Here is an 18040-nt window from a genome sequence, read left to right on the forward strand (position 1 = left end):
TCCCTGAGTATCCTTTTCTATTCCTTATTTGTGTTTTTTTTGTTAGAATATGGCAATATTCATGGCAATATCCAGGCTTTCACACAATAAGTCTTGAATGTACCCAGTTGACTCCTAAAGCACACTGTCAGTATTGCAATTAAGTATGTAAGTCTTCCATAAATTAAACAGAAAAAAGATAAGAAAAAAATAGCTCTCATTACGTCAAAAGATGCTATTAACAGCTACAATCTGCTACAAAGAATCTCACAAAGAATGAGAGTAGCCTGACTATTCTCAGCCTGGCATGATGGCACAATAACCGTAACAGTAGCATCACCATCCTTCCTCACAAGAGGTTTTCCTGATTCTCTGCCTTCTATTAGTAATTTGACAAGAGTTCAGTACCCTTTATATTTTTTTTTCTGGGAATGTTTGTAATTTGGAGCTACGTGGTTGAAAGGAGTCAGTCAATTCAAAAGTCTTTAGAAGAAAAAAAGACTATTACTTCTGAAAGACTGTTGTTCTAAGCTCAGCTACCCTTAACCAAAATGGGTCACTAGAGTAGTTCACAAAGGTAGTAGTTCTACAGGGTAAAGAAATGTTTAGCAAGTTACTTAGGTTTTTGATAAAAGTTTACAGAAAATATCTGATTTGTAGCCACCTTCTCGTAAGATATGTAGTGCCATATCTCTACTTGCTTCTATCAGTGTTTTATCATAGTCATAGATAAGGAAAACCAAAATCTACATATTTATAGTATTGTCATCCTCATACAGATCATGTTGGCTGCATGCCAGGTTTCATCACCAGGAAGTGACAGATACTGTTTTTTTAATGCAATGTTAGACTGAAAACAATTATCGATTTTGGATATATTAAATTATTTTAATTGTTTCCCAAATTTTCCCTCCTTGGCCATAAAAGCAGACAAGATAGGATATAAAGGTAACAGCACAAAAGCCTTAGGGAGATTGTCACAAAAAATCACTCTCTGCTATCTGTCTTGAAGCACGTCACTACCGTGTTTTTGTTCAGTCTATCAATGTTTTATTGTGGTCCTTATGGTATTTCATTTTGTCCGTCCTAAGTAATCAAATACGCGCAACTATTACATTTAGTTGAAAATCCTGTTGGTCCTGTCCCATCCGTATGCAGCCTGAATCCTAATGTTTGTTAGAATAGATGCTAAGCTGCTTCACTATTTCCTGGGCTTCGCTTATTCTGTGAAAAGGAATGTATTTCTGGCATAAAGTATAGTCATTAATACTGACCTATACTTTGTGCAATTATTTAACGCACTGTAATTTCACATGAATATACGGCAACTCTGAGACCAGATAAAGTTAACGTTCTCTTTTATTATGTGCCTAAATCAGACCCATTTTCTTACTTAAGAATTTGGAGGGAATTGTTCGTAGTAACAGGGAGTTTAAACATTTGTACCAGTAAGTAACCAGTACTGCATAGAGCAAATAATGATCTGTTCTATGAGCACAGAAAAATGTGTCGTTTTACACAGCTGTGTTTGCACTATGCACTCATCTCTTGCTACTTTGCCAAAAAAAAGAAATTAAAAAACAAACTTAATTTTGTCTGGCCTGCAGGTATTTACAGGATTAGTGCATTTATTTACTGCCTATACAGGTAAGTGGTGTCTCAAGTGTCAGGCCAATCAAAGATGCCACTTTGTTAAGAATTACGTTCCCCAGGTAATGTTGCTGTTCCACTCCATGTGCAATTACAGTATTTGTGCTGTTCTTAAGGCCTGTTCCCAGTAAGTGTCCCTTGTTTGTACTTTTTTCCCCCTTTTCTATAATTGCAATATTTAAATCACTTGTGATTTTTCTTCTTTGTCTGTTTGAACAGAGGGTTGCCCTGGCTTGTGCAACAGCAATGGGAGGTGCACGCTGGACCAGAACGGCTGGCACTGTGTCTGCCAGCCGGGATGGAGGGGAGCGGGCTGTGACGTAGCCATGGAAACTCTCTGCACTGACAGTAAGGACAACGAAGGAGGTAAGATGAACTGACCTGATCTTTAACACATGTTGAGGAACGGAGATTTTACTGTCAGGTGATTAAATACTGCTGTGAAACCGTACATGCATTTTTGCTAGCTCTTACACCTGTAAGAATACGCTGCGGTATTCAGTGCCTTTCTGTGGCCTATCAGCAAAGCCGTACAAGTGGCTTGTGACAGGTGAGATGTTTCCTTAAAAAATGATGGGTGTCACCTTAGTGTCCCTGCAATGCTCTTTTATACTGGAATAAAACAGTCTCAACTCAGTGAATTGTAGTGGAGGTGGAAAAAAAGAATGGAGTTCAAATGTGACCTCACAAGGAAATTATCCCAAGAGAAAAGGCTGAATGGGGAGTTTACATTTTGACCAATGATGCTGTTGCTGAGAACAATTGGTTGTCCAGTCCACAGAGATCTTATCCCTCCGTAGCCTGTGAATGCCTAGATAACTGATAGGACACTCCCAGAAGTCTTTTTTTTTGCTTGCTTTTCCGCAGTCTGTCATTCAGGTGACAGGTAACAATCTGCAGTGAGATGCAGGCATGACTGTTGACTTAAGGAATCAATCTGCAATCATCGTTGTAGAGTAGGGAAGATAGAGGGGCTGTGACTTTGGCATGACTCCAGAATCACACACAAAAAACCCACAAAAACAAGATTAAATATGAATGCAATCAAAAATTAGATCAGCATAATGCTTTTACTGTCTGTCTTTCTTCCCCTTGTCTCATCACCTCTTTTTGTTGAACACCTTCAGATTCAGAGCAGAGATAAGAAACTCCATTAGCGCTTCTGGATGATGATAAAGTCATCAGTGACTTTGTTTTTAGCTTCAGATTGCGTATGCCTTTGGCATTGCTGGTCGAGTGTCTGCTCTCATATCCTGATGGCAGTTGGGGTCTTAGACATTACAAACTAACAGCAGCATTTGCTTTCCAAGGAAATAAATATCACAGTTAAAACAGTGCTGTTGTTTGTTGCTTTATGTGTCATTCGATTTGTCATCCTTCCCCACTACCTGTTGTATGTTTTAAGTCAGTGTTAGGGGCCAGACACAAGCTGGTATACGCAATCTGAGCTTGTATGAGGCTGAATTTCTGCAGGTAGGAAAGGAGCAGGAGGAACGATTAGCCGTAGCATTTCCATGCTATTTGGAGAATTAAGTTCAGGTGAGCTGGGAGATTATGAACATATGGAAGAAAGAGAAACCTGCAAGCATGAAAAGAGACAAAGCAAGGAGGAGGGGAAAGTAGGTTAGAGCATAAACAACTTGGAGGAAAAAAAATAGATCAAGTAGAAGGGAAAAAGAGTGAAAAAAGGTTGAAAGCTCATTGATAGACTAAAACAAGTTCAGTAAATGTTAAAGATAATAGAAGCACGTGATATCAGAGTCAAGAGCAGATAACCAAGCAATGCAAGGAAGAGGAGCAAGGTGAACAGGAATGCATGTAACTGGAACAAGGGAAAAGAAGATGCTCCTTCAGACTGAAAATAATAATAACTATGTGGAAAAGGGGAAAATGAACAAGGAATTGGAGCAGCAGGATCTAACAGGATGACTTAAAGTTCAAGAAGAAAGAACAATACTTTTTTTTAAAGCCTTATGCTGGTATTTGACTGGGTTTTTTTCCTCTCAACTTTTTTCAGTATTTCCTTTACAGGCATTATGCAGCTATGTATGAGGGAGGGTTTGGCCTAACAGTCATTCTGCCATGATTGACTTATATAGTGCTATTTGTCACTGGCATTTCTCTTTCAGTGGACCTTATTTTAGTCTATATGCTTCAGTACAGAGGATCTTTGCTTCAGTCATTGACTAGTGGCTGAGGAAAAGGGTTAAAATATAACAAATTAAATTAAATTAAAGTAAGTTAAATTAAAACCTGGAAGCATACCAAACAAAACTGAGAAAAGAAAGTCATCTCCGCCAGAAATCCACCTGGAAAGAGAAGCAGTGTTTCTTCCCTTTCCAAGAGTATCTGCAATCAGCCCCTAATCTCTCGAGCAAGCCATTCCAATTCCAGACAGCTACAGGGAATGGCACGAGGATGCCTCCGCTGTATTTATTTACTGTGGGAGTTTAGGTTATCTGAACGCTTAGGCTGAATTTATACCATAACTACAGGTAGCCTGATTTACATTGCACTAGGCTCAGTGGTTATATAATTAAAGTTATCTTGGTTGTTAGCTAATTGATATGCTGTGGTTAATGTTTATGTTCCATCCTTACTGGCTAAAGTATACTTCCTATATTACTATGAGTATAATTCGTTAATACCAGTGTCTGCTGTTCCTTTGATTCTTAGCTCATTGTGGGAATGGTTGTTCATATTCTATGAACACAGGCATCCCAAGGATCTCAGTGGAAATATTCTCCATAGGAAATGCTTATGTTATCATGCCATATTTGATCATTTTCCTTCTAGATATTATTGTCGTATGACGGCATGATTATTACTCATCTTCCTTTTAATACAGGTTTCAGAGTTGCAGACCACCTCCTTTCTCTTTAAGTATCACTCTTTGTTTTTCCATAAGTTTGATTTGAATAATAAAATGTAGAATTCCTTTACATTTCAGCAACGCACAAGGAGTGTGTGTGCAACAAGCAGATGTTAGGCTGAATTAAACTCCTCATGGCTTTGTGGGGAGAGGGGAAGTCAACATCATCTGTAGATGAAAAAAGTGTAATTTCTTTACTTGGGAAAAAATGTGTCACTATAATACTTGAAGAAAGTGGGCCATGTGTTGTCATCACTGTAGGAAGAATAAGCTGTCAGCTCTTTAGTTTAGGCAGGTCTGTATTGAATAGATTCCTTTTTTAAATTTGCTTTTCATTATTTCCTATGCAATTATTAAGAGTAGTGACAGGTTTCCACCAGCAGGATTTAAGGTATTATTAATATTCTTTTATTACTAAAATGAAAATAAATACTGTAATAAAGCAAAGCATACCTAGCACAACTATATTTTTGAAATTATTTGCATAGGATAAGATAGCCTGCTCCTAATAAGGTCACAGAGTAATACAAATTCAGTCTAAAGACTACCTAAACCAGAGCCTCTTCTCTGATAACACCCAATAGCAAATGCATAGCAAAATCATATAATAGAAAAAATGTGAACTTACTTTGTGTGTGTGTGTGTGTACTAGCAGACTGCTAATCAAGGTAGGAAATTACTGCCACAGAATGTTCTGAATGTCAGAATAGCTGCAAAATACAAAGATGATCTAAGCTTGGGAAACTTCAAAAAGTTTGTACTTCAGTTAGGACTGATAGAGTGACATATTCTCGGGTTTGTGCTCCAATACTTCCCATTATTCTTCAGCTTTTTGTTTGCATCTGTGTTTGGTGGGGAGTGCTGCAGTGACAGATTGATAGCACTTACCCATGGTGACTCCAGATTTTCTTTTCTGGAGTGACAGCTCATTTAGACACCAAAACTTCATATTTTAGGCTTATTCAAATTAAATTTGAGTACACTAAAGGTATGCTTATAGAGATACTGCAACAGTAATGTTGAACAAGGTCCTTGTGTGCTTCTCAACAATAAATCAAGGGCTATTGCTATTTTGGTGGCTTCTCCGACCACTGCTCCTCCAGGCAGTCATTTTTGATATCTGTAGTTCAGTCCGTTGGTTACAGCCTGTTGTAAAATTTAGCTGTGTGAGGATAGCTGAGGTTTGTTAATACAGTTTTCTGTCCTTTCCAGCCTCTTTCCTTTGTGTGTCACAGTCACCAAAGCTGTCCTGGTGGGATAGCCAGCATCATAGCTCCAACAACTGTATTCTTCCTATGTAGACGCTGAATTTCACTTCATGGAGATTTTTTTGTTGCCTAAAAACATAATCAGTTTATTTACTAAGGATGTGATATATGTAGGTCCTTGGCCATGATCTCCCCTTGACACTAGCAGAACTTATGCCCAGGACTTATTTTGTCTCTCTATTTTGCTTCCTTCCGGCAATTTTATACGCACACTTTAAAATGCCGTTCAAAAGCAAATGCACCCACTGTTACATCTTACTTTTTTAGACTTCCGTAAGTGTGGGAATCCTCTGTCTTGACTCCTCTCATTTAATGTTTTGAGGATTTTATTAGTCATTCCAAATAATCAATCTTATCACCAGACCATGCTTCATTGCAATTCTCTGCATTTTGTAACAAAGGGAAAATAATATTAGTTGAGGTTTTTATAGCTAGACTTTAGCTTTTGAGGAAGAAAACAATAATATAGTCATTACATTTTCCATATATAGAAGAACTATTTATATCTATAGCAAATAAATACAAAATAGCCATTTGAGACTGATAATGATTGTCCAGCTGGCTACAGGAGTTTCTATTTTCTTTACAATTTCACTATCATATTTGAGTCATATAACTGATAAGCCAGTGTTGAGCTGTCCCATATTTTTCAGGCTAAACAAAATTCATCAGTAATTTTGCAGAGCCATTTTAGAAAGGAAATTTTACTCTACAAGAGAGTCCTCAACTTAGTGATACTAGATAGCTCAAGCTACGTAAGTAAAGAGAAAGAATGAAAAATGTTTTCTCAAGTTATAAGGAGCCAGATTCATAACCATCCGTCACTTGCCTGGGCAAGTTGTTGATAAACTCCACAGAAAAATAACAAACAGCGTATCCCTGTATCTTGCCTGGTGAAAATGAGATTCTTTCTCTGATTGATGTTAGTGGAGAGACTTGTAAAAATGCATTTCCAGCTGATTAGTTCAGAAGGTGTCAATTTCATGCAGTTTTATGACCCGCAGACTATACTCCAGATGTACATTTGCTTTTTATAAACTAACAAAGATGAATGATGAAATCTGAGCATTTCTTTGGCAACTGCACCAGATACTGCCTGGGAGACCATGCAGAGATATAAAACCCCAAAACTATGCTTTTAACCACCAGTACACCCAGCTTTGACACTGATCCAAGCTTCTAGAGTTAAAACCAGCAAGGGACATCAGTACTTTGGCTAGGAAAGGATTTCACATTGTGTGAGAATGAGACTAGAATATCACAGGTTATGTGGGGCTAGAAGCGTCTCTCGAAATTATTTAGTCCCAGCCCCTCCTCAAAGGAGGGTCAATTAGGGCAGGTCATTCAGGGCCATGTCCACTTGGGTTTGAATATCTCCAAGGATGGAGACTCCACAACTTCCTTGGGCAACCTGTCTGACCACTTCAACAGTAAAAGAAGTTTTTCTGATGTTTAGACAGAATTTCCTGTGTTTCAGTGTCTGCCCATTGTCTCTTGTCCTTTTGCTGGGCACTGCTGAAAGGTGGTCCTTTTTATGCCCTCCCACTGGCTGGCTGTACACACTGATGAGACTCCCCACCTGAGCCTTCTCTTCTCCAGGCTAAACAGTCTTGGCTCTTTCAGCCTGTGCTCATAGGAGAGGTATGTTAAGGTCTTAGCCATCTTCTTGGCCCTTCACTGAGCTTTCTCCTGTATGTCCATGTCTCTCTTGCACTGGAAAGCCCAGCCTGCACACAACATTCCAGGTGTGAGCTCACCAGGGCTGAGTAGAAGGGAAGGATCATCTCCGCTGACCTGCTGGCAACACCTACTGATGCAGCCCAGGATGTCACTGGTGCCTTCTTTGTCACAAGGGCTGGCTCATGTTCAGTTTGGTGTACACCAGGACTACTAAGGTCTTCTCCATAAAGCTGCCTTGCAGCTGTTTTTCCCTCAGCACATACTGGTGCATGGGGTTGTTCTCCCCCAGGTGCAAGACTTCTCACTTCTCTTTGTTGAATTGCAGGACGTTGATGTCGGCACACTTTCCAGTCTGTTGAAGTCTATCTGAATGGCAACACAGCCCTCTGGTGTGTCTTCCTCCCAGGAAAAATCAGTGTTCTTTCTTTTCTCTTAAAAAAGTTTAAACTGAGGTACACTTAATGATGACTTTTTCATCCCTTTTATTTTGCCTGAACTGACTTCAGTGTCAGCTGAGTTAAATAAGAATTTCAGATGTGCCGAAGAATAGAAAACCCCATCTTGCACTAGTTTGCCAATCCTCTAACTGATCCACATAGCGCAGCAATCCTTAGAGGTCTACCTTTTGAAGATCTGTTTACTTACGCTCTTTCAACATATGAATGAAGAAAAATAGATGATATTTTTCCCTTCAGAAGGAAGTTTTACTCTAAATCTAGATTCTTTTGTGAGGGAAGCAGTCGTGGGCTTCTTCCGAGTACTGCATTGGTAGATTTTTCATTCTGGTGCAGCATGCAAGCTCCCCCTCTAATCTAAATGGAATAATAAAATGTTTGAGCTATTTCAGTCTTGCTGTTCTTTTGGGGAAACAATTATCAGCCATGTGATATCATATTACATTCATCTAGGAATTTTCTGTAGCTGACATTTCCAGGCTCATTTTCCTTACGACTTTACTTACAGCAAATTAGTAGTTATCAATTTGATCTTGATTTTAATCTTTCTCCAAATTAGATTTCCAGTGATGTGACAGATATAATACTCATTATATGTGAATTTTTCAGCACATAAGCATAAAAGCACCCATGTGTTTAAATCTTGTTTATACTGGCCAGTATTCCTCATCAGTTTATTCAGAATAAAATCTAAATGTTAAATACAGATTTTGTTCTCTCATACATTTTCAAAATAGTTGTGGAAATTGCCTTTGCCACTAGCAACAAAATCTTTCTGCCAAGGTATAAAGGAATCCACCTTGATAAATGTTGTGAAATATTTAAAGCTACTCGCAGCATAGATATGCTAAAAAACTTCAGGAAAACAGCCGAGTGGGAGTTACTTGTTTCTTTTCTTTAGCAAGCCAAATAACCTCAGATAAAAGCCACTTAGACCCACCTAGAATGTTTAATATTTGTGAGTTAACAGTGTATGCAGAGCCTGAGTGCTTTCATTTTCTGGTTTGTTCAACATGTTTTTAGAAAAGTATCAAATAAATAGGTTTAATTTATCCACGGCATCGAGTGTATTCAGCTTGCATGGATTTCCATGGGAGTTTAAGTACTTAGTGGAAACAAATTCCTTCCTTAAGTGAAAGTGAATGCATTAAAATCTCAGTTATTGGTATTCTTTCATACTATGTAATTTTTTTAATCTTTCTGCTGGCTGGCTCATTCACATGCAAAGGGGCAGGAGGAAGAGTTTGTTCACTTGTATGAATTTCTGCCAACAGATGGGCTAGTGGACTGTATGGATCCTGACTGCTGTTTGCAGAGTTCTTGCCAAAACCAGCCTTATTGTCGTGGACTACCTGATCCCCAAGATATTATTAGCCAAAGCCAACAGTCGCCATCTCAGCAAGCTGCCAAAGCATTTTATGACCGGATCAGTTTTCTCATTGGAGCAGACAGCACTCATGTCATACCTGGGGAAAGTCCTTTTAATAAGAGGTGAGCGTGACGCATCATTTACTTGTGAACATGAAAGAACTTGAAGAATTCATGAGATTCATGTGTAGGTGAAGATCTGCTGTGGCTTCAAATTTCATGGCATGGACTTTCAACAGAGACCTTTTCTCATAATATATCAAACTGCTTATTTTGTATAATTTCCTGCAAAATTCAAATTGCCAGTGCCAGTAGGTTACAGAAAGTGCTTTCCATGCTTAGTACCTGCATTCTAACAGGGCACTTCGTTAATGATTAAATAAATCTCTATTTAACCAGTTGATTTGGACTAGCACAGTTGGAAATACATCAGAGCAATGAAAACACTTCAGAAGGAAAAGCAAAGCTGCACTTTTTAAACTGAGCTCACTAAATAATATAAATTATGAATTAATGTAATAGAACTGTTAAGTGCACGACAGTATAATTGCAAAAACTATTTGACTGGAGCTCTACAAGGCAATAATGACGTGAAAATAAACCAGTAACAGGAAACAGGTGTCAGGGATCTCACTGAGTGAAAGAAGGTGATTTACACTACAACTACTGCGTTTGCAGTAATTTAACAGCATTAATGTGTTTGGGCACAGCAGTAGATTAAAAGTTGTTGCACAAATGTTCCTTATTGCTCTTTTAAATTTTGTACTTCATAGTCCCTGCAGTTTTACAGTTTGCTTTGATACTAATTGAAAAGTACGTTGTTCTTTAAGAGTCTGCCAGAGGTAAGACTTACAGTGGGAACATGTAGAGTTTACAAGTTCTTCAAATTCTTCGGTGAATTACTGGTCGTAGTACAGACAAAATGAACTAAAGTAAAATCAACAGTACTGAAACAAAATTACCGTCTGTAGATTTCGAGGCATTTGTTTATACAGTGTAAATTAGGTGAACTTGTAAAAGTGTTAAAAGTCTCAGGAATGTTTTTCTAATGATAGCTGATACTGTGTAAAGATGTGTTTGTTTGTGCCTGTGTGCTCTGCTAGCTTTTATTCATTCAAAAGAGAATGACAAAAGCAAATTTTTAATTTGATCCTGCATCTTTTTCACAGTCTTGCATCTGTCATAAGGGGCCAAGTATTAACTGCTGATGCAACGCCACTCATTGGAGTCAACGTCTCCTTTCTACACTATCCAGACTATGGATATACAATCACTCGCCAAGATGGAATGTAAGTTCCTTTTCCAGTACTTTTAAGCCATGAAGACAGAAAAGGCATTACTGAAGAGCTCCTTGTAAAAATAACATAATAATAAAGTAATGGAAGCAAAAGACATGAAAAAAGTGATTGGCGAAAGTTGTGCTTTTTACACTCTTCAAAGGTTAAACATGCTGATTATATACTTTAGAAGAAGAAGGGCTTGCTTAATTTAAACACAGCGTCCCAAACTCTCCATTCCCATAGTGCAGTAGTATGTAGTATAGTTTAATTGATTCCTCCATTGTTCCCAGCAGAGCCATTCTGCTTTCAGAGCAGTACAATGGAATGAAGAATCAACCCATAAAATAGAAGTTGTGGATGACTTTGGGAATTTGCTGACTAGCTAGCCCTGTTGGTTTTTTCTAGGTTCGACTTGGTAGCCAATGGTGGTGCCTCTCTGACACTGGTGTTTGAGCGATCACCGTTCCTGACACAGTATCACACAGTATGGATTCCCTGGAATGTGTTTTATGTCATGGATACTCTGGTCATGAAGAAGGAAGAGAATGACATTCCTAGTTGTGATCTGAGTGGATTTGTAAGGCCAAACCCTGTAATCGTGTCATCACCTTTATCTACCTTTTTTAGAATTTCTCCTGAAGATAGTCCTATCATCCCAGAGACACAGGTAAGGGATGCTTCAAATACATAGCATTTTGTGACAGGCTGGTATTAAGCAACCATAATGAAAAGAGTGCAAACTGCTGTTTAAAAAATAAATAATTCTGACTAACTGCTAGGAATTTGCAGAATTTTCAAACCATTTTATTCTATAGGATGATTTTTAAAATTTCATCTGAAAAAAAAAGGCAAGAAAACTTTTTATATTTGTTTGCATTGGTTAATTTACAGAACATCTTCAGCAATCAGGCACTGGCCCATCAAAGTGGACACTCTCTGGGACATCTCACTTTTCTGACTGCCCTCTTGCTAGAAGTGCAACTCGGAAATTGAAAGTGAAAGATGTTTTTCCACTATGTCTGAAAGACCCATACAGTTCAATTTAACTGTTTAGTCCAAATAAATCGCATGACACTCAGATTTTAATAACCTAAGAGAACTCTCTGTAGCACTGAGAACAGGCTTACAAATTAATAAGCATGTGTGCTAATCTACTTCCTTAGAATTTGTAATACTGAAAGTAAGATTTAACATCAAAATCTTGCTTTAAACAGAAAGACCTGTGGCTGGAATGTTTTTTCTCTGACACAGATGTATTAAATTCCTGCATCTCAAATAACTAAACACTAATATAGTCTTCCTCAGCTCTTGAAGCAGAATTGCATTTCAAGAAGTAACATTTATCTCATCTTTGATTTCTGATTAATTTTTTCCTGGTGAAACAGCACTTTCTGTCTCCCTTTTTCTCTCCCTCCTCTCTCTCTCGCCCCTTTTTCTGCCTCTCATTTCTCTCTTCTTTTCTCTCCCCTGCCTTCACAATGTCATAATTATATAGGGCACTCTTTTTCCCATTCACTAAGAATTGTCCTTGTCTCGTCAAGGGAAACATAGAAAATGTATTCAACTGTTTTCATGCAGAGCTCTTAAGGAAAGATCAAATCATTAAGCAATTCATGGCAGGAGCAGGTTTAAAGTAAAGATGTAAGGAAATTACTACTAAACGCTCATACAAATCTAGACTGTGCTAAATTGTTGCTTTTATCCTCACTATCATTTCTGTGCCTTTGATAGTTGCAAGTCAATTAAAAGAAAGTATTTGCAGAACACAGTCCACTGGAAAACAGCTCTGATTTACTTGTTTTGGCAACAGATGATAGATTCAGTTCCTGAAGTGATGGAAAATGGCTTAGAAAGATGGGGTATAAATCAAGAAAAAAGTAATAATAGAAGCATGTCAGAAAGTACATATTTTCAAAGAACACTTGTAATGTCTAGGTAAACAAGTCATTTCATGAGCAGTGGGACTAATGAAGTCTGTATTCCTGCTAATTCCCACCCATTGCTATAATTCCAGCTATCTGCCACATCCAGTCCTTCCCCCACTGACTGCATTCAGCCTTTTTCTCATGGGACTACCAACTTGGCTACATCTTCCCTCCTTGAACCCTTTCTTTTATAAATTCTAAAGAAATGAATTAACTTTAGAGATTTCACTGGTATTTCAAAAGTGATTGGAAGTGGCTACCAGGTTCAAAAGTAGTGAGGTGAGAGGACTGACTGTTGGGTCAAGTTGATTTCCTTAGAAAACCAGCCAGAAGGAAAGATCATATTCTCAACAGATCCTAGGCGGTTGGTTTTGATGGGTCATCTATGACAAGGTAAAAATAGTACTGTCATTCCAGATGCAGAAATCTGGTTCAGGTACAAAACATCAAGGAATGTTTTCTTCTATATTCTTTGCTCATCGCATGTGTAATCCCCTGCTTTGGCAAGTGGAAGCTGCACATCCATGCCTGGGATGTACCCCTTTAGGGTTAGGTTCCCCTCAGAAGTGTATAATGCTCAACAGTCTATCTCCAAAAAAAAATCACTGCTGTGATGAAAGGTAGGCAGAACCAGATTCAATTCAAAACTCTCTGTTCAGCTCTGAAGGAACTGCTGGAGATATTTTCATTAAAAAGGGACAAGGCCAATTTAAAGTGTGGGAGACTGGATGAAGGCACAGAGAAAGAAACCATTCCTCATGTTCCTTCAGTCAGTATTAGTCACCATGTTCGTGTGGTGTGACAGCACTCACTGTCACGTACTACAGGAGAAAATGGTGTGCTGCTGTAGTCATCATCCCTTGAAGTGCTTCATCATCCCTTAGAGATTATGCTTCCAAAAGAGTGTACTTAGCGGCTTATGAATCCCAAATTGATCAGAGAGGGAACTAAAGTCTGTACCAAAGAAGCAGCACAAAAGAAAATAGAAAAAAGAAGGCAAGCAAGGGAAAAGGGCAAATGCAGAGGGTAAAGAGGTGATGACAGACCGAGCAGATCAGTACTCAAATGGGATGATTATAAATAACATGTTAACTAAATTCAGGCTACTTAGGCCTGACTTTATCTAGTTCAATTGCAAGTTAGCATGCTCTGCCTAGACATAACTAGCTGAGATTAATCAGTCTGGAACAAGACAGTAAACTGCATGCAGATGTGGGAGATCAGGTTAAGCTGGAGCTGCTTATATCTGTTAGGTAACATTGCTGCAGTCTTTTCCCTAATGTAATAAATGTCTGCCTCATATTGCACTATGGTCTGGCAGAAACCCACATATGAGTCACAATGAGCAATTCTGAAATTGAGTTTTTGAGGCTTCCCTTCTCCTAAACTTCTATTATATGCTGTTACATACACTTGCAAGATGCCTTCTGCAAGTCCCAAGCAGCTTGTTTCCGTCACCTCGGATGTGTGGGAGAACAAAGACTGAAAAGTTTTCCTTCAAATTGAATGTTCAAGGTTGCCCGCTTTTATTTCTGCTCTCCTCTGACTCTCTCTCACTACTGGCAATACTATACAGCAGAAGTTGGCAAAATTTATTTACCCAGAAGAATTCAGGGTAAAATACAGGCCTCGGTGACTTTATAAAAATGATTGTTTGTAACTTCAGGGTGGCCAAATTTTCAGCAAAGAAGTTAACATATTTTGTCATTTAAACAGGCAATATAACAGGATGTTTAGATATTCTAGCCTTACATGGATGTCGCTTAGGTGAAATCTCCAGAACTTGAAGTTTGTACTGAAAACAAAATGGAGATAGCCCTTAGAGACAAATAACTCCATGTCCTTGTTTTTCAGCAGTTTTCTGGTTTTATTCTCTTTTGCTTTCAGTTTGAAACTTTATACACACCTCTTGATTTATTCTTTTATGGACTCATCTTTTGGGTTTCTAGACATATATGGCTTCTCTATGGTATCTCAGCAATTATTTTTTTTTTTTAAAAAAGTATTTTTTCCCCTCACTTTATATCATTAACTCAAGGTTATTTCTTTACAAATTCATTTAAGAGCTGCAATTCTAGGGGAAGTCCTTTTTTAAAAGCAAGAGATTTTTCCTTCTTGAAATGAGCAGTTTCAGCTTCTACTTAAAGAAGTATAATTTTAGTACTCACAGTATGTGTAACAGTAGTTGCCAATATCTACTTGTATCTAAAACTGCTGTCTTTACCCCTCTGAAACCAAGGTAATGTTACATTTTAATGCAGCAGTTCAGCTGTTAATTCTTGGCAAAGAACCTTTTTCTGACATTAGGATTAAAATTTGGACTCATTTGTGAAATTTATTCTTAAATCCTCTATTGAAGTTGCTTGTTTTGCCAAAAAAAAAATCATGGTGATACAGCAGGCATTTTTGCCCCCTAATTGAATTAAATTCTTTATTTGGGGTTCTTAATGCCATCAGAGCACGTCACTCGATTCATACTGCATTTCAGAGCAGGGAAACATTCGAGAGCCTGCACTGCTTTAGTCCTGCTCTCCACAAGAGACGAGGAGCCCTGAACAATTTATGTGACTCAGTTGCCAGCTGGATCTCTTAGGACAACAAACTTGTCTTTGTGAAAATTGAGGTGACCCTTATCTCAGTCGTGTAGGTTAAATATTTCATAGCTGTCCTTCCGAGAAGCTTGATCATCCATAAATAAAATGTCAACCGTTAGAATTCAGTGGTTGGGCTATAACTTGGTCCCCTTAGGGCATCAGCCTTTCTGAAGGTGGTTTGAGACTCTATCTGGAAAAGGTAAAGCAGGGACAGCTTGGCTGCCTTGGCGATTCCTGGTGTGACTTTTATACCCAGTGACTTTCCTGATTGCTTTAAAATTGATGTGTTGTCATGGCTCCCGTAGGATGCTCTCTGCTGTGCCTGATGATTTAACTTTACGGATGAACGTTAAACTGTTTAATTCTCTTTGTAATGTGTGATTCGGGGAGAGAGATTGAGATGCATAACCTTAGCTTTACATTTCTAAGGTTCTCAAGAAAATGAGTTACTACAAAGGAGATTTTATGGAAAGAAAGAAGTTACAAGTCAGACTTCCAGCAGGTATTTGAGGCTTCTGCAGAAACTAATAATAGGGGTTCAGGTTTTGTTTTAAACCTCACTGAGAACTGCATGAGTGGCCTAGTTTCTAATTTGACAGTAATCCAAATACACAGTGGAATTTCTTGGAAATTGGAACTTCAAGGTGTCCTCTTTATTGCCTGTGATCTCAGCCAAGAGTACTGGAAGACCACCTAAGTGTTTAACGCTGCTTTTCCACAGTTGCAGTTGTAAAACAAGCAGTGGTCGTAACAGGAGACCAGTGAAGTCCATTAAGCTGTGTCCTATTACAAGTGTATTATTTCTTTTTCTCCTCTTGCTTACAGAGACCTCCATCTGTTAGACTAGTTTTAATGTGTGGTATATCAGAGTCCTGCTGATATCTTGAGGAGGAATTTGTCTTTTGTTCCTTGGTGGTTTGTGTTTTTCCTTCAAAGTCTTAGAAAAGGAGTATGTTCGCAATCACTTATCCCTCTAGAGAGAGGGCATTTTGTTTGTGTAGGAAAAATTTACTAGTTCTCTGGCTTAGATATTGTTCATATATTGGACTGAGGGAGGATTTACGAACAGAAATGATGTCACTCTCGCCTCCTTCCAAGTGATGGTACTGCTTCTCATTTCTTCTCAGTGACAGCAGGTTCTTGGTGGAGAAAAAAATAACATTTGAAGATTAAGAATCTAATTTGCCTAGTGTCTTCTAATTCCGCCTTAACTTCCTACAGCTCTATTACAGACTTACTGGAGAAGAAAAGTTGCATGCCTGTGTATATCAGATGTAAATAACCGTTTGTGCCAGAGGATAAGTTAAAATACGATTTCTTAATTTTTGTAATGTTATTGGGAAGGAGATAGATACCATTAATACCAGAGAAATCTTTCTTTATATCCCAGCAAAAGTGCTAACAGAGGATGATGTAGCACCTGTTACTCTCCTCAAGAGCATAAACCATATTATTTAACCCTAACAGACAGTTGTTTAAAAGCCATGTCCAAGGAGTTCTCTAAAAAAGACATCTAAATGAGCACTTCTTTAGTAGCCAGCTTTTGATCCCACTGCAGTCTCATGCCCAATACTTGTGACAGTGCTCTCCCTGAAGTCTGCTTTCTGCTAGTATTAATTAGTGTTTGGTCTTCAGACTTCAGCACTAGGAGACCGGAAAGTGAAATAAAGCTTTCCAAATTTACTTCTCCAAAAGTGCCTCTTTGACACCATGAAGGCTCCGGTCATGTGCTTCAGCATCCTTTGACCTCTCTTTCCACCAGAGAAACATTGTCTTTATAAATGCATCTAGATGCTTTTTTCTTCTTTTCTATTTTTTGTCGCATATCCTGGGATACTTGCTAGCTGTTCACCTGAAGTGCTTGTGTCCTGACTGAGGCATAGGACAATACAGACTGTCTTCATGCACATTACACAGAAACCTTTCACATCCATCCATCACCCACAAAAACTCTTCAGCTCAGAGGAAGAGAAAAGGGAGAGGCGGGGAGGAACCTTTTAAAAATAAAATTGAATCATTGCACCTCACTGAAATGAGAAAGTGGTGAGCTGATGTCTGAGTAGTGAATATTGATCAGGAAATATGGAAAAGCTTTCCCTGAGGCATCCTGCTTTCTATCTTTGAAATAGATGGAAGAATGCTCTAGTTTAAAGTATTTATCATCCACAGGTAATGCAAATAATAAACCACCTAGAAGTCCTTCCTGCTTCTACAGGAGCAATTAAACTTCTCAACCCAAATCTGAAGTTTTGTGGTGCTTAGAGGCTCTATTGCCTTTACTACATATGCACAGCTGGGACATGAGTGTCAGCATAAGGGGCTATTTTCACTGAGATGAAAGATGCTTTTTCACCCATTCTGGAAAAAACAGTTGGGAATATTTTCCTTCTGCATGCTTCCTTTCCCCACATAAAAACAAAGGAGAGGTCTTTGAAATCCTTCAACAGAAAGCATCAACTAAGCAGCTTCAGTATAACAAAGAATTTCAACTTCACTTTCCAGAAAATAAATGTGAGATGTTGTTGTTTATGTATTTTTTAATTATTATAGGAAAGCCAGGTTTAAAGGATACTTCCTAATGGACTGTCATGTAACAACATTCTAGACCTCCTTTTATCATAGCTGTGTTGTTCTGTTTAATTTCAAAATAATTAAAAGAATGTGATTTTTTTTTCTTACCAATGCATAGGTACTTCATGAAGAAACAACAATACCAGGAACCGATTTGAAGTTATCATACTTAAGCTCGAGGGCCGCAGGATATAAATCCGTTCTGAAGATTACTATGACCCAGTCTGTTATACCATTTAATTTAATGAAGGTTCATCTTATGGTGGCTGTGGTGGGAAGACTTTTTCAAAAATGGTTCCCTGCATCCCCAAATCTGGCTTACACTTTCATATGGGATAAGACTGATGCATACAACCAGAGAGTCTATGGATTGTCTGAAGCTGTTGGTATGTGTGTTA

General features: G+C 38.3%; 1 protein-coding gene across 1 annotated transcript in view; it reads left to right on the forward strand.

Moving 5' to 3' along the window:
* TENM3 (teneurin transmembrane protein 3) overlaps positions 1 to 18040 on the forward strand; it is a 64614-nt gene that overhangs the window by 713 nt on the left and 45861 nt on the right. Inside the window, exons 2-6 of the mRNA XM_009864707.1 lie at positions 1849 to 1995; positions 9179 to 9395; positions 10442 to 10561; positions 10958 to 11219; positions 17761 to 18028. Coding sequence (XP_009863009.1) covers positions 1956 to 1995; positions 9179 to 9395; positions 10442 to 10561; positions 10958 to 11219; positions 17761 to 18028 — 907 coding nt within the window. The 5' untranslated portion in view covers positions 1849 to 1955. The remainder of the gene's footprint in view (positions 1 to 1848; positions 1996 to 9178; positions 9396 to 10441; positions 10562 to 10957; positions 11220 to 17760; positions 18029 to 18040) is intronic.

This window comes from Apaloderma vittatum, unplaced genomic scaffold (assembly GCF_000703405.1).
Source record: "Apaloderma vittatum isolate BGI_N311 unplaced genomic scaffold, ASM70340v1 scaffold29282, whole genome shotgun sequence".
Taxonomy (NCBI): Eukaryota; Metazoa; Chordata; class Aves; order Trogoniformes; family Trogonidae; genus Apaloderma; species Apaloderma vittatum.